General features: G+C 37.9%; 1 protein-coding gene across 3 annotated transcripts in view; it reads right to left on the bottom strand.

Moving 5' to 3' along the window:
- Positions 1–22,895, bottom strand: part of CTNNA3 (catenin alpha 3) — a 1,764,647-nt gene that overhangs the window by 1,668,489 nt on the left and 73,263 nt on the right. For all 3 annotated transcript variants that reach the window (XM_065521050.2, XM_005565734.5, XM_065521052.2), the window contains one exon: positions 9,012–9,204. In XM_065521050.2, coding sequence (XP_065377122.1) covers positions 9,012–9,204 — 193 coding nt within the window. The remainder of the gene's footprint in view (positions 1–9,011; positions 9,205–22,895) is intronic.

Here is a 22,895-nt window from a genome sequence, read left to right as displayed (position 1 = left end):
TGTGAGGAGGTGCACACTGGTGGGGGCCCATCTGCAAAAGTTATCTGACAGTTAAATTGGATCTGCCAGTCAAAGAGTTATGGTGGTGGCTACTGGAAAGCACACCAGTTGGGCATCCAAGGCTGCGCTGCAAAAGAATGTAGCCAGACAGAGACCTTGGGAGAGGCTTGGCAGAGAGAGGAGCACTCATCAGACTGACTCCACCCCACAGCTAAGATAGCCCTGCTCTGTCTAGATCTGACAGTCAAGAAAGGCCAAAACTACCTAGAGGAGTATGGCAAGCCTTGGGGGATGGGCATCCCTGGCCATGTGCCACTGTGATCATTCTTGTTCCAAACTCTCTGGGTTCCAAGCAGGCTAGATTCCTGTCTTTGCCAGCTCTCCAAACAGCTCTCCTTGCCAGTTCAAATGTCTATGGGGATCATGGGGTATCCTGCACCTAGGATTCCTGAGGTCCCTGGTGAGAGCGGGCCACTCTATGCCTATTTAACTCACCCCTTCCCCAGGAGCCTCTCAGGGCCAAGAATGAGTCCTGATGCTTGGCAACCCCATGTAGGGTTCCCAGCTTCCTCCCTCTTCAGTCCAGGATCTGCATTCTCCTTCCAACCACTTTCAATGCCTTCCTTCCAAAGTACTGTTCAGAGTGTGCTGATTTTGATGGTCTGGTCTCTTGGTGGGAGAAGCTCTTCCTGATCCCTGTAGTCAGCTAGCTTGGCTCCTCCCAAAAGATCTATTTCAAGGCACCTGATAAGGACAGAAAGCAAAAGGAAACTGGAGAGAATTTGACTCTTGAAATACTAGAAACCATACTGGTTGAGAGTTACATTTATATGGCATTTCCTATAAGTACACTCTCCAGTGGGACAGCATAGGGCAGTTAGAACTCAAATAGTACGCTACCATCTTACTGACTTAAGATGTCACAGGACAGAGTCTGGGAAAGGACAGAGTGAGTAAAAACTGAAGGTAAAAAACAATCTCATAAAAGAGAAAACTAAAGATTGGGGAGCCCTGAAGGTACACATGAACTTTTCTAAAACCGGGAAGATGCCGAAGAACCCAATAGAAAGCAATAATCATAAGGAAAAAATAAAAATAAAAATCTGTGCTGTGATTTCAATTGCTGCCCATTTCATTTCAGGAACAACTGAGTTTAAAGTTTGAATCCTGCAAGTTAGATAGGTTTTGTAAACACATCAAACTGTCCACTGAAACTTCACCAAACTCTATAGAAGAAAAGACCATGTCCCAGGACTAAGAATTCTCTGTAAGAATAAAAACCAAATCAACCTGGTAAAAAGGCTACACAAACTCCTAGTTATTCACCAGTAATTTAACCACCTGCTGAAATAAAACTCAACACTCTTCCAAGGAAAATAAAAGAATCCAAAATATCTCTTTCTTTTTCCATCTCTACCATTTCACCCAAACAAGAATCCAAAATACCTATAGTCTCTTTTCTATACTGTCAAGTATATAACCAAAACTTACTATCATATGAAGAAACAGGAAAATGTCACCCATAGTCAAAGAAAAATCAGTCAACAGAAACAAAACTCAGTTGTAGTCAGCAAATAAAGGGTGTAATGCAACTATCATAAATAGATTTTAAAAGAGACTAGTCCTAATGGATGAATAGATGGGAAATTTCAGGAATGGAAACTATTTTCAAAAACAAATGAAAATTTAGGAACTAAAGTAAAAAAAAAGGTTCACTGGATGGATTTTAAAATAGACTGGAGAGGGCAGAAAGAATTATTGTGATATATTTAAATTAAATGTTATAAAGTACCATTTAAAATATGACAAGATATAAAATACTTGGGGACAAATTTAATAAAATATGTGCAAGATTTATATCCAAAATAAATGTAGAGATATATACCATGCTTTTAATCAGAAGACTCATCACTGTCAAAATGTCAGTTCAGCCCAAATTGATCCATAGATGTAATCTAGTCCTAAATGAAATCGCAGTGGACTTTTTTGTAAAAATTGACAAGCTAATTCTAAAATATCTATGAGGTTCAAGGCACCTAGAATAACCTAATCAAAATAATTTGTATTTCAATTACTATGAGGTACAGTAATTAGGACTATTGTGGCATTGGTGTAAGAATAGATATATAAATCAAAGATTCATATTCATATAAGAGTACCTAAGTAGACCCATACATATATGGTCAATTGGTTTTCAACAAAGGTGAAAGAGTAATTCAAAAGAAAAACATAGTTTTTTCAATAAGCGTTACTGGAAAAACTAAACATCTAAATGCTTATATATGGTACTGGAGCAATTAACTTCTATATTTTAAAAAAATGTGACCTCTAACTCACAGAATTCATAAAAATTTATTTCCAGGTAGATTGTAAAACAATAAAGCTTCCAGATGCTAACATAAGAAAATATCTTCTTGACTTTGAAGTACTCATGTTAACAAACTTTTTTTTTAACAGAACACAAAATCTCTACCCATAAAGGAACAAAATGGTAATTTGGAATTTATTTAAATTAAGAACTTCTGAATATTTAAAAATGGTTAATATTATGACAGGGAGAAGATATTTGTAATACCTACAACTAACAAAAGGACTCATATCTAGAACATATAAAAAGTTATCAGAGAAATACAAATTAAAACTATAATATAATACCACTACACACACTTGAACCAAAAACACCGACACTTGCTAACACCAAGTTCGCAAAGAATGTGGAGCAATTGGAACTCATATTAGAAAATTCACTTTGGAAAGCTGTTTGGTAATATATATTAAAACTGAGCATATGTATACCTTATGACCCAGAAATTTCATTCCTAGGTGTTAGTCCAAAAGAATGTCTACATTAATGCACTGAAAGTAATGCACAAATGTATATATAATAGCAATGCTTATTAAAGACAAAAACCGGAAATAATTCAAATGTTCATCAGCAATAGAATGGATAGATAAATTATGGTCTATTATCAATGAATGAATGAACTACTATATGGTGAGCTCTCACAGACATACAACATTAAGCAAAAGAAATCAGACACAAAATACAACACACTGTATAGTCTCACTATTTAAAGTTCAAAAAGAGGCAAAACTAACCTATGGTGTTAGAAGTCAGGATAATGATTACCTTTGAGATGAGGGAGTAGTAGCTGGTAGGGGGGACAAGGGGCACTCTTAGGGTTTAATAATATTCTATTTCTTGATGTGGGTGGAGGTTACATGAGTGTGTTCACTATGTGGAAATTTATTGTTGTTAGAGATAATGTGTGCACTTTTCTGTATATATGTTATTCTTCAATAAACCATTTAAAACATTAAAAACAACCACTTGTGTGGCTTAGAACAGTGGTCCCCAACCTTTTTGGCACCAGAAACTGGTTTCATGGAATACAATTTTTCCACAGATAGTGGGTGGGGGGAATGGGGATGGTTTCATCCTGAAACCATTCCACTTCAAATCATCAGGCATTAGATTCTCATAAAGAGCACACAAACTAGATCCCTCACATGTGCTGTTCACAATAGGGTTCACACTCCTAAGAGACTCTAATGCCGCAGCTAATCTGTCAGCAGGTGGAGCTTAGGCGGTAATGCTCATTTGTCTGCCGCTCACCTCCTGCTGTGCGGCCTGGTTCCCAACAGGCCATGGACCAGTACCAGTCCACGACCCAGGGTTGGGGACCCCTGGCTTAGAAGCAATGTCTAGAGATTGTAGGGTAATAGAAACTGTATAAAGGTAGTATATATGCTACAGGCAAAACACATAATCTAGACATTATAAACAACTCTTAACTAATCCCTGGGTAACTGCTATATGAATATTCTAAAACTATTTAAAGAAAATGTCAAATTTAATACTTTGCCATTGTATTGGTATAAGTGTACGAGTAAGCTATAAGATCATGAGTAACTATAAGTAATAATTTACAATGTGAACCACTTCTGCTGAATCTCTACACTTCTACCCACATATTACCTTTCCTTTCACCATCTCTCCCTTATACTACCCATGTTTCACCTTTCATGGGCAAGTTCTTTAGTTAACCAAAATGCCCACATTATTTATCACTTCAAGTCTGTAAATAAAGTCACCAAAAGCAATGAAACAGAATCTTGTAGTAAGGCTACATAAATTATATGTCTTTATTGGAAGGAAAGATTTTCTAAATTGGTCTCAATTTAGAAGTCAATAAATATATAATAAAGCTATCTCTACTCTCAATATATTTTCATAACATTTCAATATATTTTCACTTTTGCAAATACTTTAACCTTATTAGTTGCTCTTCATTAGTCCTTCACATTATGCCACTGGACAAATACCTTTAAAAAAATAACTCAAAGCAGGAAACTACTTAAAATACATTTCCAGTATTTTATAGAGTTTATTGGATCAGAATCCATTCTCCTTATACTTCAACTCCACCACTGAGCTTAAAATTCCTTCCAAGCTTTTGGGAACAATGCTCTCAGTGTCACTATCCCTACTATACATAGGATAATCATTGGCTGTTCCCCAAATTCCAGAACCATGTGCCATTGCATTGCTTTCCTCCCACACTGAAGTCACTGGCAGTAGCTCATTTTGGCAGTTTGTCAAATAAATCACACGGTAAAGAACTTGGTGATCTTTAACCAAATGAATCGGCGGTGTATGCAGCATATGACATGTAGAGGTATTCCACACGTTATAATAGAACACAGTGAAGGATATACCCTGTACAGCATAATCCTGGAATCAAGACTTCTCTTTGAGAACTTCTCTTTAAAGTAATATCCTTTTTTTTGAGCTAAAAAGGTCAACTTACTTAAAAACAAAGGCAAATACCATCTCATGGCAACTATTGTTCCCTTCCGAGAATGACTGATGTCTTACATACTTATTACCAGACAGTTTATGGAAATTATGCTGTCAAATAGATCGCATTTTCCTACAGAAACAGTGTAAGGATAGGGCTCATATCCCTTACCAAAGAATCAACAGAGAAACTATAATTATGAGAGTTAAAGCAAAGATAAGACTATTATAAACTTTTATAATATAAAGTGACAAAAGGATGCTTCAACTTTTTAATTTATTTAACAAACGTTTAACAGGTGTCTGTGATGTGTCAGGCATTGGTAATCAAATAACACCTGGTACCTGCCATGCTCAATAAATTAACTAACAGTCACGATTTACTAAACAAGCACATCAATGTTCACTGTATAGGGTGGTTACTGTCATGAATGAGAGATGCTTAGAGTCTGTGAGGACAGAGAAGACAAACCTCTAAATCAGCATCCAGGGATCAGTAAACACTTCCTGGAAAAGATGACCTGGGCTCAGCTTTACTACATGAGCAAGAACTGACTGAATTAGAAAGGCAATCCAAGTGACAGGAATATGGTCATGTTCTGCATAACAACATTTCGGTCAACAACAGATGCATACATGATGGTGGTCCCATAGGATTATAGTAGAGTTGAAAAATTCTTATTGCCTAGTGACCTCATAGCCATAGTAAGATTGTAGTGCAATGCCTGTGGGTTTTGGTAACACTTCCAGAAGAAGGCATTGTTAACATAGGAGATGAAAATTCCCATGCGTGCTATTGCCCCTGAAGACCTTTCAGTGGGACAAGATATGAAAGTGGAAGGCAGTGACATTGACAGCCCTAATTCTGTGTAGGACTAGGCTAATGTGTGTATTTGCGTCTTAGATTTTAGTAAAAAAAAAAAAAAAAAAAAAAAAAAAAAAAAAAAAAAACCTTAAACAGTAAAAAAAAAAAAAAAATTTAAAATTTAAAAAAGAAAAAACTTATAGAATAAGGACAGAAAAGAGAAAATATTATTGTGCAGCTGTACAATGTGTTTTAATCTAAGTATTACTACAAAAGAGTCAAAAAGTTAAAAAAATTTTAAGCTTATAAAGTTAAAAAGTTGCAGTAAGTTAAGGTTAACTTATTATTGAAGAAGGAAAAATATTTTTAAATAAATTTAGGGTAGCCTAAGTGTACAGTATTTATAAAGTCTACAGTGATACTAGGCATTCACCACTCCCTGACTCACTCAGAGCAACTTCCAGTCCCGCAAGTTCCATTCATGCTATGTGCCCTACACAGGTGTACCATTTTTTAATTTTTTTAACCATATTTTTACTGTGCCTTTTCCATGTTTAGGTATACAAATACTTACCGCTATGTTATATTAATCATTGCCTGCAGCATTCAGTATAGTAACATGCTGTAAAAGTTTGTAGTCTAGGATGCCTAGGTGTGTTGTAGACTATGCCATCTAAGTTTGTGTAAGTATACTCTATGATGTTCACACAATGACAAAATGACATATGGATGTACTTCTCAGAACATGTCCCCATTGTTCAATAAGGTATGACTGTAGCTGATAACACGTGCACAGAGGCATAAAGCAACATGGAACATTCAAGAAACTGAGAGTTCCTGTTTGGAGGAACATTTGAGGGAGGAGCAGTCACAGGAAATGAGGTGCAAGATAATGGCAGAAGCCAAATCATAAAATGCTTTGGGAGGTAGGTTTAAAGTTTGAACTTTATTGAAAAAGGTAGTCCCCCTGATCCTCCAACAGCTACTAAAAATGATTTTAAGCAGACAAGTAAAATGAGCATATTTTCATTTTTAAAAGATCTATTTGATTTTACTATGGAGGAAAGCTAATGCAATAACCCTGAATTCACGAAGCAATGTTAAGAATAGAGTAGAATGAACAGATCTGAGAGACAACAAGGAGAAAAAATTCATTGAACCTGACTGATGAAAGAATATATACACCAAACCCCCATGACACCAATATGACAAACCTACATATGTACCCTGAACCTGAAATAAACGTTTTAGAAAAGTTTTTAAAAGTTCATTGAACTTAGACTTTAATTGGAAGAGAGGGTGGAATGAAAGGAAGAGTCTAAACTGGCTTGGTGACTAAGATGATGATCAAGAACAAGGACAAAGTGTGGGTCTCTGTTGGTAGGGAGCAGGGAAAAACAACAAATATATTTCAAATTATCTTGCACATTATGTTGTCTATATACTGTCTGAAGAATACGTATAAAATATAAATTGTATATAATATATATAACAAAGTGTAGCCATTTTGGAAAACAGTGTGGAGGTTCCTAAAGAAATTAGAAATAGAACTACCATTAAGAGCTAGCAATCCCTCTTCTGGGTATAACACTGAAGTAAAGGAAAGCACCACTTATAAAGATATCTGCACTCCCATATTCACTGTATCATTTTTTACAATAGTCAAGATATGAAAACAACCTAAGCGTCCATCAACAGATGAATGGATAAATAAATTGGTCTATATATACAATGGAAAAAAGGAGATCCTGCCATTTGTCACAACATGGATGAAACTGTAGGACATCATGCTAAGCGAAATAAGCTAGACATAGAAAGCTATTGCACAATCTCACTTATATGTAGAATCTTTGTTTAAGAAAGTCATATAGGCAAACACAGAGAATAAAACAGTATCTACCAGGGGCTGGGGGCAGGAGTGAGGAAATGGGCAGGTGCAGATCAAAGGATACAAAGTTGCGGTTATGAATAATGAACAGCTCTGGAGATCCAGTACACAACATGAAGACCAGAGCTAATAATGTTGAATTCAGGATTTTTGCTAAATGAAATTTAGATGCTCCTGCTACACACACCAAAAAAATGGGTAACTGTGAGATTAAGAATATGTTAATTTACTTTATTATAGTAACCACTTTACTATTTATATGTATTTCATAACATTATGTTGTATACCTTAAATATACACAATAAAATTTATTTTAAAATAAATTCACATAAATACAATTTTTTTTTTGAGGTGAAGTCTCGCTCTTGTCCCCCAGGCTGGAGTGCAATGGCACGATCTCAGCTCACTGCACCCTCTGCCTCCTGGATTCAAGTGATTCTCCTGCCTCTGCCTCCCACGTTTACAGGCGCCTGCCACCACGCCCAGCTAATTTTTGTGTTTTTAGTAGAGATGGGGTTTCACCATGTTGGCTAGGCTGATCTTGAATTCCTGACCTCAGGTGATCCGCCTGCCTTGGCCTCCCAAGTGCTAGGATTACATGCATGGGCCACCACGCTCAGCCAAAAATTTTTTTAAGTATATAACAAATAATCCCCTGTATCATACATGTGACATAAAGCTTACTGTTACTAGTATATTCATTTTAATTATTTAATTAGCAAAGGCTTCCTGATTTTCTTAAAGTTATGTTGGGGGGTTAAGGGAGAAAAATATTTAAAAATCCCAAGTCTCTTTTACAAAGCTGAACAAGAAAATTTAACTTTCCTTTTCTTCCCAAAATAGATACTTGCAGAAAGCTGATATATACAAAAGCATTCCACTAACCAAAGAATATTCAGCAATTATTTTAAAACTATCCTACAGTTTAGACTTAAATTCATTAGAAAATTGCTGTATTATCATAAAGATCGCAAAAAGATGAAATATATGCTTAGATTATGTAATATTAACAAAGCAGCAACTTGACTCATGCATACTTTATGCAAAGCATTTTTTAAAAAGTTTAGGAAATCTAAACCTTCAGAAATTTGCAAAGTTAAAAATGTACTTCTGAGATGGTCATGTCTGAAACTTCTATTTCCCAGCTGTTTACAAGGAACTTCATAACTTATTTATGTATAGACAAATAAATCTTCAGCTTCATTAGTCATTTCTCACTATATCCTATGACCAAAAAAGGGTACTCTTCTCTTTGTTTATTATGGAAAAGCTATGTCAAGGCGGGGGAGGAAGAGGAATTGCCTGCGGGGACTGAGCAACTAAAAAGAAGAGCCTAGAGTGGGACTGAGCCTTGGAGCTGTCTAATGAGCCACTCTGCCTCCCACAGCTAGCTCCTCACAGCTCTGCAAAAGACTAAAAAACTGGAGCCAACAAAAACAAAACACTCACAGATCTAATTTGGTAACTAACACCCTAAAGATATGCAGTTTGCTCCTGAGCAGGACTAGAGTACTCACTTTCTTTGCGAACTTCCTCAAGTGAAGCCGTAAGCTCATCCTTTAAAACTGTAGCTTCCTGGGCAATCTTCTCTCCCTTGTCTAATAAATTCCAAGTTGCTTCCTCCACAGAAGCTAGAAGGATACTGGCTCTTTTCGAACGTCCTTTTTTCCTGCTGGAAGGGTTCTGGGGACAGTTTACAAGTGTGGTAACCTAAAATTGAAAAAATACAAAGTACTCCATTGACAAATTGTAAGGCGAACACAGTCCTGTGATATTACAGCCCAGAACAAAAGACAGTACAGTTGACCCTTGAGCAACTCAAGGGTTAGGGGCACCAACCCACCATGTAGTTGAAAATCTGAGCATAACTTTCGACTCCTCAAAAACAGAACTACGAATAGCCTACTGGTGGCCAGAAGCCTGATAACAATAGTCGATTAACACAGATTTTGTATCTATATGTACTATATAACTGTATTCTTACAATAAGATGAGCTAGAGATAGTGTTATTAAGAAAATCATAAGGAAGAGAAAATATAAATAAATAAATAAATAAGTATAAGTGGATCATCATAAAGGTCTTCATCCTCATCATATTCATATTCCTGAGGAAAAGGAAGACGAGGAGGGTTGGTCTTGCTGCCTCGGGGGTGTAAGAGGCAGAAGAGATGGAGGAGGTGGAAGGGAAGGCAGGAGAGGCAGGCACACTTGGTGTAACTTTTATTGAAAAAAATTCCGAATAAAAGTAAACCTGCATAGTTCAAACCAGTGTTGTTCAAAGATCAACTGTATTTCACAGTAACATGACTCATTTCCAGTGCTATCGATACACCTACAAAAGTCAAGTCATGGCACCAAGAACAGCAGCAGGAGCCACCATGGAGTTCCCAACTAAAAATAGGAAGTGAGAGCCTTAGCGTTTGAATTTCAAAATATAGACATTAAAATGCCCACTCTTCAACTACCCCGGTCATCAAATCATTTCTATGTTAAATATTTACTGAACATCAATTTTTTACATTGTTCTGGATGATGGAAAAGAAATGCATTTCACGCTTTCATGGAGTTTACATTCTTAATGTTGGCAGCATACAATAAACATATAAACAAATAAAAAATGTAAGGTTCAGTAAATGTTAGGAGGAAAAATAAAGTTGTGGGAGGGAACAGAGTGAGAAAGAGTGGGGATCGGGGTGGTCAGGAAAGGCCTCTTGATGGGGGACTTTGAGTGAGAACTGTTTGAGAGGCCAAATGAGTTAGAGGAAAGTGTAGGAGACAAATCTGAGAGTTTACAAAGGGCAAGAAAGTAGGACACAGTAAGGATGTGGCCTTTGTCCCCTGAGGCAACCACTGTTTTATATGATTCAGAATGTTTCTTCCTCTCCTAATATTAGTTATCTCTATTCTCACCCTAAGTAGACTAATACTGACTTAATTATAATTATTTTTGGCTTCCTCTTAATGTAGATTGCTGGCTAAAAAGTGGTATAAATTTTATCTTATAAAATTATTTGATATTTTGGAGATAAATAATTTTCTGCTCTCATTTTTGACTGTCTTATCAAAGTTCTGTATTTTTTATATGAAGTTTCTGTAATTAAAACAATACACACATATACAGGCTTCTAGAGCATTCTTCCAGTAGTGAAACTTGAACAAACTCCTCACCACAAGTATATGAAGTGAGAAATGTGTGAATTAGCTTGATTTAATCATTTTACAATGCATACACATATCAAAACATCACAGGGTACAAAATAAATATCTATAAATTTTATTTGCCAATTTTAAGTTAATAAAGCTTGGGGAAAAAAAGAAAGAAATGAACCTTAACAAATACAAGAACAAACTCATAATAAGAACATTATTTGAAGACAAAAATTAAGCTTCTGTATTTGGAAACAAAAACATCATACTGAATTACATTATTAAAAAACACCCATTTCTGGCTGGGCGTGATGGCTCATACCTGTAATCCCAGCACTTTGGGAGGCCAGGGCAGGCGGATCACTTGAGGTCGGGAGTTCAAGACCAGCGTGATCAACATGGAGAAACCCCGTCTCTACTAAAAATACAAAATTAGCCGGGCGTGGTGGCGCTTGCCTGTAATCCCAGCTACTCAGGAAGCAGAGGCAGGAGAATTGCTTGAACCCAGGAGGCGGAGGTTGTGGTGAGCCGAGATCACGCCATTGCACTCCAGCCTGGGCAACAAGGGCAAAACTATATCTCAAAAAAAAAAAAAAAAAAAGAACACCCACTCTTAATTAAATCTTGGATCACAATTACAACTTTTGGATTAAATTTTTATAAACAAAGCTTTAAAATCACCATCGTAGAGGAATGAGAGAAAGGAAAAAAACAACTTGTATCTAATATTTAAAATAGAGACCTGAAACTCCTGTTGAAAGCTAAGCTGCTGCATGTCATGAAACAGTGGAGGCTCATGGTAATCATGCACCACATCTTTGACAGCAAACTGCATAATGCTTCCTGCGCAGTAGCCCCTAGAGATTTTCCTTGTTGGTTGTTTAGCAGCATTCGATGTTTGTTTACTTGGATATCTGGACCCAGTTTTTATCAACGAACTAAAAAAAACTTAAGAAGCTATGGGGGAAATACGTGGATGAAAATCATTTTTGTCTGCCCTCCTACCCTCCTCCCTTTACCCAATAGATCCTCTGTTTCATTCTAATTTGCTTTATTTCCAAGTTCTTCACCCAGAGTGGAATGTCTTGTGGCAAGCCTTTGTTTCCTCTCTTAGAAAATAAGAATAATCATTATTATCCTACAAGACTGGGGAAGGTCAAATAAGGTAAAGTATTTTGTAAAATGCATAATATGACACAAATATTTGTTGGCATTTCATGTATATTTTCTAGTTTGTTCCCCACGTAGGTGTGGAAAATTGGTTATGGGAAACCTTATCAAAGGTATTCTCTCTGGACCTGAGTTTATCTTGCTCTTGGGGCCCCCCATGCTAAATGTGATGAAGGCAGTTAACAAACCATATTCTGTATGCTTTACAAGCAGCTAAATAAGATCATGTGTCTTCATCATGGATTATATAAGAATAATAAGCCTGATTTATTACATGGGTTTTCACAAATTCCAAAAGGCAAATATCTCACTCTTATCAGTCTAATTTATATATTGAGAGTTAAAAGGTATTTGTCCAGATTAAGACAAATTACAAAAACTAGTTTAAAATCTTTGTTTAAAACAAAGAATAAATATCATTGTCTGAAATGTTCCCTCAGAATATATTTTAAGTGCCACAATTTCTGATGCTTCCCACTGCACATTCCTCCTCTATTGTTCAGATCCTCCATGTGCCAAATGTTTTCCATAGAATAGCCTGGGCTTTGAAATTAAAATGAGCATTCCAGAAATGCTTTGTTCCTTATAATAAATGCCAGAGAAGTATGAAATGTGAAAAGAACATTGTATAAGAACACTGTGCTTCCATCAAAAAAGGCAATTTCATCTTGCAAGTTATTCACTTTTATAAGTTGTTTGTACCTACGTCTTCTTTTAAAATACTCCAATACAGTTATTTGATATTGATTAAACTAAAGTCAAGTGATGTTTTCAATGATTCCTTTTATTTCAGAAAGTAAATATGGCTTGGCAATCCTGTGGAAAAAAAGAAAGCTGAAACTATTTTTTTTAACCCCAACTCACCTAAGAGATGTAACTTACTCCTATCAGTGACTGTGACACACCGTAGCAGATGATTCTCACCAAGGGGGAGGATAGGAGGGTGCTATTAGAAAAGGTCTCCCACCTCTTGAAGGAATACCAGCAACCAGTAAATTAGCTTTCAAGTTATCCTGTAAAATAAATCCTGTGTCCTCATTTTCTTTTTCAGTACTAAATCAGATATATTTCTGTAAGAAAATTTAGTTGGAACAACTTGCAACAAAGATGATTCTAATGTAGGTTCTAAGCCCATGTCTTGCTAACTTTACCTTCTGTCACAGATACAAAATCCTCCCATTCCCCTCTTTCTCAGACTTTAGGGATCCCTCTCATATAGAAAATCTCTAAGAAGATGGCTGAATAGGAACAGCTCCAGTCTACAGCTCCCGGCGTAAGCGATGCAGAAGACGGGTGATTTCTGCATTTTGAACTGAGGTACCAGGTTCATCTCACTGGGGCATGTTAGACAGTGGGTGCAGGACAGTGGATGCAGCCCAATGAGGGAGACCAAAGCAGGGCGAGGCACCACCTCACACCGGAAGCACAAGGGGTCAGGGAATTCCCTTTCCTAGCCAAGGGAAGCTGTGACAGACAGCACCAAGAAAATTGGGTCACTCTCACCCGAATACTGTGCTTTTCCAAGTTTTCTTAGCAAATGGCACACCAGGAGATTATATCCCGCACCTGGCTCAGAGGGTCCCACACCCATGGAACCTCATTCATTGCTAGCATAGCAGTCTGAGATCTAATGGCAAGATGGCAGTGAGGCAAGCACCCACCATTGCTGAGCTTGAGTAGGTAAACAAAGCGGCTGGGAAGATGGAACTGGGTGGAGTCCACCACAGCTCAAGGAAGCCTGCCTGCCTCTATAGACTCTACTTCTGGGAGAAGGACATAGCCAAACAAAAGGCAGTAGAAACCTCTGCAGATTTAAATGTCCCTGACTGACAGCTTTGAAGAGAGTAGTGGTTTCCCAGCACAGAGTTTGAGATCTGAGAACACTCAGACTGCCTCCTCAAGTGGGTACCTGACACCCAAGTAACCTAACTGGGAGGCATCCACCAGTAGGGGCGGACTGACACTTCATATGGCCAGGTACCCTTCTGAGATGAAGTCTCCAGAAGAGCGATCAGGCAACAACATTTGCAGTTCAGCAATATACACTGTTTTGCAGACTCCGCTGCTGACACCCAGGCAAACAGGGTCTGGAGTAGACCTCCAGCAAACTCCAACAGACCTGCAGCTGAGTGTCCTAACTGTTAGAAGGAAAACCAACAAACAGAAAGGACATCCACACAAAAACCCCACCTGTACGTCACCATCATCAAAGACCAAAGGTACATAAAACCACAAAGATGGGGAATAAACAGAGCAGAAAAGTTGAAAATTCTAAAAATCAGAGCACCTCTCCCCCTCCAAAGGAAGGCAGCTCCTCGCCAGCAACGGAACAAAGCTGAACGGAGAATGATTTGATGAGTTGAGAGAAGAAGGCTTCAGATGATCAAACTTCTCCACGCTAAAGGAGGAAGTTTGAACCCATCACAAAGAAGCTATAAACCTTGAAAAAAGATTAGACGAATGGCTAACTAGAATAACCAGTGTAGATAAGTCCACAAATGACCTGATGGAGCTGAAAACCATGGCACGAGAACTAAGTGATGAATGCACAAGCTTCAGTAACCAATTCCAGTCCAATTCCATCAACTGGAAGAAAGGGTATCAGTGATTGAAGATCAAATGAATGAAATGAAGTGAGAAGTTTAGAGAAAAAAGAGTAAAAAGAAATGAACAAAGCCTCCAAGAAATATGGGACTATGTGAAAACACCAAATCTACGTCTGATTGGTGTACCTGAAAGTGACGGGAAGAATGGAATGAAGTTGGAAAACACTCTTCAGGATATTATGCAGGAGAACTTCCCCAACCTAGCAAGGCAGGCCAACATATAAATTCAGGAAACACAGAGAATACCACAAAGATACTCCTCGAGAAGAGCAACTCCAAGACACATAATTGTCAGATTCATCAAAGTTGAAATGAAGGAAAAAATGTTAAGGGCAGCCAGAGAGAAAGGTTGGGTTACCCACAAAGGGAAGCACATCAGACTAACAGCAGATCTCTCGACAGAAACTCTACAAGCCAGAAGAGAGTGAGGGCCAATATTCAACATTCTTAAAGAAAAGAATTTTCAACCCAGAATTTCATATCCAGCCAAACTAAGCCTCATAAGTGAAGGAGAAATAAAATCCTTTACAGACAAGTAAATGCTGAGACACTTTGTCACCACCAGGCCTGCCCTACAAGAGCTCCTGAAGAAAGCAGTAAACTTGGAAAGGAACAACTGGTACCAGCCACTGCAAAAACATGCCAAAGTGTAAAGACCATCGAGGCTAGGAAGAAATTGCATCAACTAAGGAGAAAAATAACCAGGGAACTTCATAATGACAGTATAAAATTCACACATAACAATATTAACCATAAATGTAAATGGGCTAAATGCTCCAATTAAAAGACACACACTGGCAAATTGGATAAAGAGTCAAGACCCATCAGTGTGCTGTATTCAGGAGACCCATCTCATGTGCAGAGACACATATAGGCTCAAAATAAAGGGATGGAGGAAGATCCACCAAGCAAATGGAAAACAAAAAAAGGCAGGGGTTGCAATTCTAGTCTCTGATAAAACACACTTTAAACCAACAAAGATCAGAAGAGACAAACAAGGCCATTACACATTGGTACAGGGATCAATCAAACAAGAAGAGCTAACTATCATAAATATATATATACCCAACACAGGAGCACCCACATTCATAAAGCAAGTCCTTAGAGATCTGCAAAGAGACTTAGACTCCCACACAATAATAATGGGAGACTTTAACACCACAGTGTCAACATCAGACAGATCAATGAGACAGAAAGTTAACAAGGATATCCAGGAATTGAACTCAACTCTGCAACAAGTCGACTTAATAGACATCTACAGAACTCTCCACCCCAAATCAACAGAATAATCATTCTTCTCAGCACCACATCACACTTATTCCAAAACTGACCACATAGTTGGAAGTAAAGCACTCCTCAGCAAATGTACAAGAACAGAAATTATAACAAACTGTCTCTCATACCACGGTAAAATCAAACTAGAGCTCAGGATTAAGAAACGCATTCAAAACTGCTCAACTACATGGAAACTGAACAACCTGCTCCTGAATGACTACTGGGTACATAACAAAATGAAGGCAGAAATAAAGATGTTCCTAGAAACCAATAAGAACAAAGACACAGCATACCAGAATCTCTGGGACATATTTAAAGCAGTGTGTAGAGGGAAATTTATAGCACTAAATGCCCACAAGAGAAAGCAGAAAAGATGGAAAATTGACACCCTAACATCACAATTAAAAGAACTAGAGAAGCAAGACCAAACACATTCAAAAGATAGCAGAAGGCAAGAAATAACTAACATCAGAACAGAACTGAAGGAGATAGAGACACAAAAATCCCTTCAAAAAAATCAATGAATCCAGGAGCTGGTTTTTTGAAAAGATCAACAAAATTGATAGATTGCTAGCAAGACTAATAAAAAAGAAAAGAGAGAAGAATCAAATAGATGCAATGAAAAATAATAAAGGGGAAATCATCAGCAATCCCACAGAAATACAAACTACCATCAGAGAATACTATAAACACCTCTATGCAAATAAACTAGAAAATCTAGAAGAAATGGATAAATTCCTGGACACATACACCCTCCCAAGACTAAACAAGGAAGAAGCTGAATCCCTGAATAGACCAATAACAGGTTCTGAAATCGAGGCAGTAATTAATAGCCTAACAACAAAAAAAGTGCAGGACAAGACGGATTCACAGCCGAATTCTACCAGAGGTACAAGGAGGAGCTGATACTATTCCTTTTGAAACCATCCCAATCAATAGAAAAAGCTGGAATCTTCCCTAACTCGTTTTATGAGGTCAGCATCATCCTGATACCAAAGGCTGGCAGAAACACAACAAAAAGAGAGAATTTTAGACCAATATCCCTGATGAACATCGATGCAAAAATCCTCAATAAAATACCGGCAAACCGAATCCAGCAGCACATCAAAAAGCTTATCTACCGTGATCAAGTGGGCTTCATCCCTGGGATGCAAGGCTGGTTCAACATACACAAATCAATAAATGTAATCCAGCATATAAATGGAACCAAAGACAAAAACCACATGATTATTTCAATAGAGGCAGAAAAGGCCTTTGACAAAATTCAACAGCCCTTCATGCTAAAAACTCTCCATAAATTCGGTATTGATGGAATGTATCTCAAAATAATAAGAGCTATTTATGACAAACCCACAGACAGTATCATACTGAATGGGCAAAAACTGGAAGCATTCCCTTTGAAAACTGGCACAAGACAGGGATGCCCTCTCTCATCACCCCTATTCAACATAGTGTTGGCAGTTCCAGCCAGGGCAATCAGGCAGGAGAAAGAAATAAAGGGTATTCAGTTAGGAAAACAGGATGTCAAATTGTCCCTGTTTGCAGATGACATGATTGTATATTTAGAAAACCCCATCGTCTCAGCCCAAAATCTCCTTAAGCTGATAAGCAACTTCAGCAAAGTCTCAGAATACAAAACCAACGTGCAAAAATCACAGGCATTACAATACGCCAATAACAGACAAACAGAGAGCCAAATCATGAGTGAACTTCCATTCACAATTGCTTCAAAGAGAATAAAATACCTAGGAATACAACTTACAAGGGATATGAAGGACTTCCTCAAGGAGAACTACAAACCACTGCTCAACGAAATAAAAGAGGACACAAACAAATGGAAGAACATTCCATGCTCATGAATAGGAATAATCAATATCGCGAAAATGGCCATACTGCCCAAGGTAATTTATAGATTCAATGCCATCCCCATCAAGCTACCAATGACTTTCTTCACAGAATTGGAAAAAACTGCTTTAAAGTTCATATGGAACCAAAAAAGAGCCCACATTGTCAGGACAATCCTAAGCCAAAAGAACAAAGCTGGAGGCATCACACTACCTGACTTCAAACTACACTACAGGGCTACAGTAACTAAAACAGCATGATACTGGTACCAAAATAGATATAGAGACCAATGGAACAGAACAGAGGCCTCAGAAATAACACCACACATCTACAGCCATCTGGTCTTTGACAAACCTGACAAAAACAAGAAATGAGGAAAGGATTCCCTATGTAATAAATGGTGCTGGGAAAACTGGCTAGCCATATGTAGAAAGCTGAAATTGGATCCCTTCCTTACACCTTATACAAAAATTAATTCAAGATGGATTAAAGACTTAAATGTTAGACCTGAAACCATAAAAACCCTAGGAAAAAACGTAGGCAATACCACTCAGGACATAGGAATGGGCAAAGACTTCATGTCTAAAACACCAAAAGCAATGGAAACAAAAGCCAAAATTGACAAATGGGATCTAATTAAACTAAAGAGCTCTGCACAGCCAAAGAAACTACCATCAGAGTGAACAGGCAACCTACAGAATGGGAGAAAATTTTTGCTATCTACTTGTCTGACAAAGGGCATTAATATCCACAATCTACAAAGAACTCAAACAAATTTACAAGGAAAAAAAACAAACAATCCCATCATAAAGTGGGTGAAGGATATGAACAGACACTTCTCAAAAGAAGACATTTATGCAGCCAATAGACACATGAAAAGATGCTCATCATCACTGGTCATCAGAGAAATGTAAATCAAAACCACAAAGAGATACCATCTCACACCAGTTAGAATGGTGATCATTAAAAAGTCAGGAAACAATAGGTGCTGGAGAGGATGTGGAGAAATAGGAACACTTTTACACTGTTGGTGGGACTGTAAACTAGTTCAACCATCGTGGAAGACAGTGTGGTGATTCCTCAAGGATCTAGAACTAGAAATACCATCTGACCCAGCGATCCCATTACTGGGTATAGACCCAAAGGATTATAAATCATGCTGCTATAAAGACACATGCACACGTATGTTTATTGTGGCGCTATTCACCATAGCAAAGACTTGGAACCAACCCAAATGTCCATCAATGATAGACTGGATTAAGAAAATGTGGCACATATACACCATGGAATACTATGCATCCATAAAAAAGGATGAGTTCATGGCCTTTGTAGGGACATGGATGAAGCTGGAAACCATCATTCTGAGCAAACTATCGCAAGGACAGAAAACCAAACACCACATGTTCTCACGCATAGGTGGTAATTGAACAATGAGAACACTTGGACACAGGAAGGGGAACATGACACATTGGGGCCTGTCATGGGGTGGGGGGAGTGGGGAGGGATAGCATTAGGAGATATACCTAATGTAAATGACGAGTTAATGGGTGTGGCACACCAACATGGCACATGTATACATATGTAACAAACCTGCATGTTGTGCACATGTACCCTAGAACTTAAAGTATAATAAAAAACAAGAAAAAAAGAAAGAAAGAAAATCTCCAAGCTTACAGCATTAGAGAGTTTGGGTTTGCTTACTTTCTTTAGTCTGTAAATCTGTGCTAGGCTATGAAGACACACCTTCATCATAGATACAGGAAGGAACTTCCATGGAACTGGTGCTAAATTAACGGTTTCAAGTAATTTATAAAGAAGAAATTTCCACTCTATCAATTCTGCAAGTTTAACATTCCACAAAACGAAACATATTTTAAATGGTGTGTAAAAATATTTATGTAATAAAATCAAGAGTACAAAAAAAGGTTTTTATAAATTTTCCTAATTCAGGTGTGCTTCTTTAAATGCTCTAAAGATGCTGAAAATTAAATTGATAAGCTTAATGAACCAAGCCATCAACTGTCATTATATACAGCCACACTAGCACACAATAGGAACACTGTAGAATATGTTTTGACTTACTTTCATTTATTGTAACAGTGCAACAATTACTTTAGCATTTCAGATTCTAACTTTGTGAAATGTCTTTTGTAATGCCAACTTGGGTAACACAATTATATTCTGTAACCTTGTTCTTTCCCAATATAGTTCTGATTTTTTTAAATGCTGCTCTCATCGTAGTATAAAAAGGCCACGTTAACAGCCATCTCTTTTCTTGTTTATTAGCTAAAACACTTTGAATTTCAACCTTCCTCCAATAGCTCACAGGAGCCTTCAGGGCTACTTTTGCTCCCTTGAGTTAATTTTAATGTATGAAATAAAGTATAAGTCATTTAAGCTATGTTAATTAGCTAAAACTTCAACAGGGTTCTGAAAGAAATTAGAAGGGTAGAAAAATAAAACTACCTATAGATAAGTAAAAACTGTGATATTTCAAAGTAAAAAGTACAAATCAGTCTCGGGGAGGAGAGGGCATGTCCCTTCTTGAAGTCATTGATAATTTCAACTATTTTTTTACTTCTACCAAAAACAACCCTTACTGAATTAACAAAAGTGCAGAGGAAGATTAAATGGTTGAGATCCCAAAAAATGTATGTGTCTAGATAACATTCAACACCCCCAAACCAACTTCAATCTTCTTTTAGTTCCTTTCAAGCCAATAAACACTTATATTTTGTTCAAAATAATACCCTAGGCATTCAGGAAATAAATACGAATAAGCTCCAATATGGCGATAAGAGAAATACACAACTAGTTGCAACATAAAAGACAGAATGATAACTGTTTACACTTACATAAGTACAAAGAAAGTGCTGCCAAAATTGCAAACATTCACAAGAATTAAGTAGGACTTCCAAGAAGAGCCTTTAAGAACAGATAATTTTCTACCAGAAGAGACAGAAGGGAGGTATGTAAGCCAGGGAAAGAAAATTGTGTGCAAAGGGGCAGAGACAAAAATGTGTTTTGTCTGAAAGTAGCAGATAGTCAAACTTAAAAAACTGTGGGGTAAAAAGAGGAAGTAGAGTGAGAAGGCCAAGAAATAGGTTGCATCTTAAATAAAAATTATAAAAGTCAATGAAAGAGTTAATATTTAATGTAATAAGTGACAGAAAATGAAAACACAGCACGCCCAAAGTAGAGAAGCCTTTGCCCATCAACCTGCCTCTCCACCATCTGTATTTTTTACCTCAGTGACTAACACCTCTAAACTGAAGCAGAAACCAAGAGGTCATCTGGGCTACTCTCTCTCTCATATTCCTCTCCAAGTCCTTGTCATCCATGACACAGAAATGGGGCATCATTCTCTGCCCCATTCACCAATCTATCATTATGAAGAGGGGCGTGCAATGATTCTGCCCTCGTTAAGTCTTTCATGAAGCCTCTCCTGAGAGGTCTCACTGCCTCCACACCAGCCCTACATTCCCACTAGAGCTGTCTCTTGAAAATGCAAATCTGTCATACTTGCATTATCTGTAGGCTACTTGCTGCCTACAAGCAAAGTTCAAACTCTTTAGCACAGCTTTTGAGGCAATTTTGATCTCACTCCTGACTAAATGTTCATTCTCATCTTCTATTTGTGGAGTTTGACGACAAACTACTTGTTAGGCTCAGAACAGGAAATGTTCAGCAACCTCAGCCTGGGGTGACTCCCACCCCTCACAGCTCCTTGTTCATAGCTCTTGCCTCACTCATTATACTGTTCCGTAATTAGCTGTTAACATATTGCCTCCTCTGCTCTACCACAAACTCAATAAGGGCAGGGGCCATGCTTGACTCATCCTAATAACCCAGAGCCAGCGTACTGTAAAAAATAAACAAACAGTGGTTGATTTCATGAAAAAAAAGGAATGAAACCATACATTTTAGAAGCCTTTAAATCAAGAGTCACAATGTTCAGTGATTCGTACAAGATTACCAAAAGAATGGGTTGCTACAGCAAAATTGAAGTTTAGTGATAGCACATGGCAGCTTTCATTAAAAGGAAGTCCTTAATGTGGGATTTTCTGCCATATCTCCTGCCTAGTTTAGTTGGGGTCTGATCAGTTCAATGTGATCTAGAACCAAGTATATTATATTCAGTCTTTTTTTGCCCCCCACCAACAAAAAAGACAGGTTACATAATTCATTTTCAAACTACAAATAAAAAGGGCTGGCACATCCTTCTTAATACCGATTTTTTCATTTTTTTCAATCCTTTTGTTAGTTTTCTAGGGCTGCTGTAACAAAATACCACAGAGTGGGTGGCTTAAGCCAGGTGTCCCCAACCTTTTTGGCACCAGAGACCCATTTTATGGAAGACAACTTTTTCCACAGACCAGGGTGGGGTAGGTGGTTTTGTGTTCAGAGTTGGTTCCTTCTGGTGGGTTTGTGGTCTCACTGACTTCAAGAACGGAGCCACTGACCTTCGCAGTGAGTGTTACAGCTCTTAAAGATGGCACAGACCCAAAGAGTGAGTGCTAGCAAGATTTACTGTGAAGAGTGAAAGAACAACACTTCCACAGCATAGAAGGGGGCCCCAACCCAGTTGCTGCTGGTTGGGGTGGCCAGCTTTCATTCCCTTATTTGTCCCCACCCATGTCCTGCTGATTGGTCCACTTTACAGAGCATTGATTGGTCCATTTTACAGAGTGCTGATTGGTCCATTTTGCAGAGTGCTGATTGGTGCATTTTAAAAACCTCTAGCTAACTACAGAGAACTGATTGGTGTGTTTTCACAGAGCACTGATTGGTGCATTTTAAACCTCTAGCTAGCTACAGAGTGCTGATTGGTGTGTTTTTCCACAGCACTGATTGGTGCATTTTACAAACCTCTAGCTAGCTACAGAGCACTGATTGACGCATTTTACAATCCCCTCATAAGACAGGAAAGTTCTCCAAGTCCCCACTCAACCCAAGAAGTCTAGCTGGCTTCACCTCTCAGTTTCAGGATGATTCAAGTGCATTACATTTATTGTGTATTTCATATTATTATTACACTGTAAGATCTATATGAAAGAACTATACAACTCACCATAATGTACAATCAGTGGAAGGCTTGAGCTTGTTTTCCTGCAACTAGACAATCCCATCTGGGAGTGATGGCAGATCATCAGGCATTAGATTCTCATAAGGAGTGGGCAACCTACATCACAATAGGGTTCGCTCTCCCATGAGAATCTAATGCTGCTGCTGATCTGACAGGAGGAAAGCTCAGGCAGTAATGCAAGCAATGAGGGTGGGGGGATGTCTGTAAATACAAATGAAGGTTCTTTTGCTCACCCATCCACTGCTCATCTCCTGCTGTGCAACCCAGTTCC

This window comes from Macaca fascicularis, chromosome 9 (genome assembly GCF_037993035.2).
Source record: "Macaca fascicularis isolate 582-1 chromosome 9, T2T-MFA8v1.1".
Taxonomy (NCBI): domain Eukaryota; kingdom Metazoa; phylum Chordata; class Mammalia; order Primates; family Cercopithecidae; genus Macaca; species Macaca fascicularis.
Note: the sequence above shows the minus strand (reverse complement) of the source record. Positions and strands in the feature narration are given on the sequence as shown.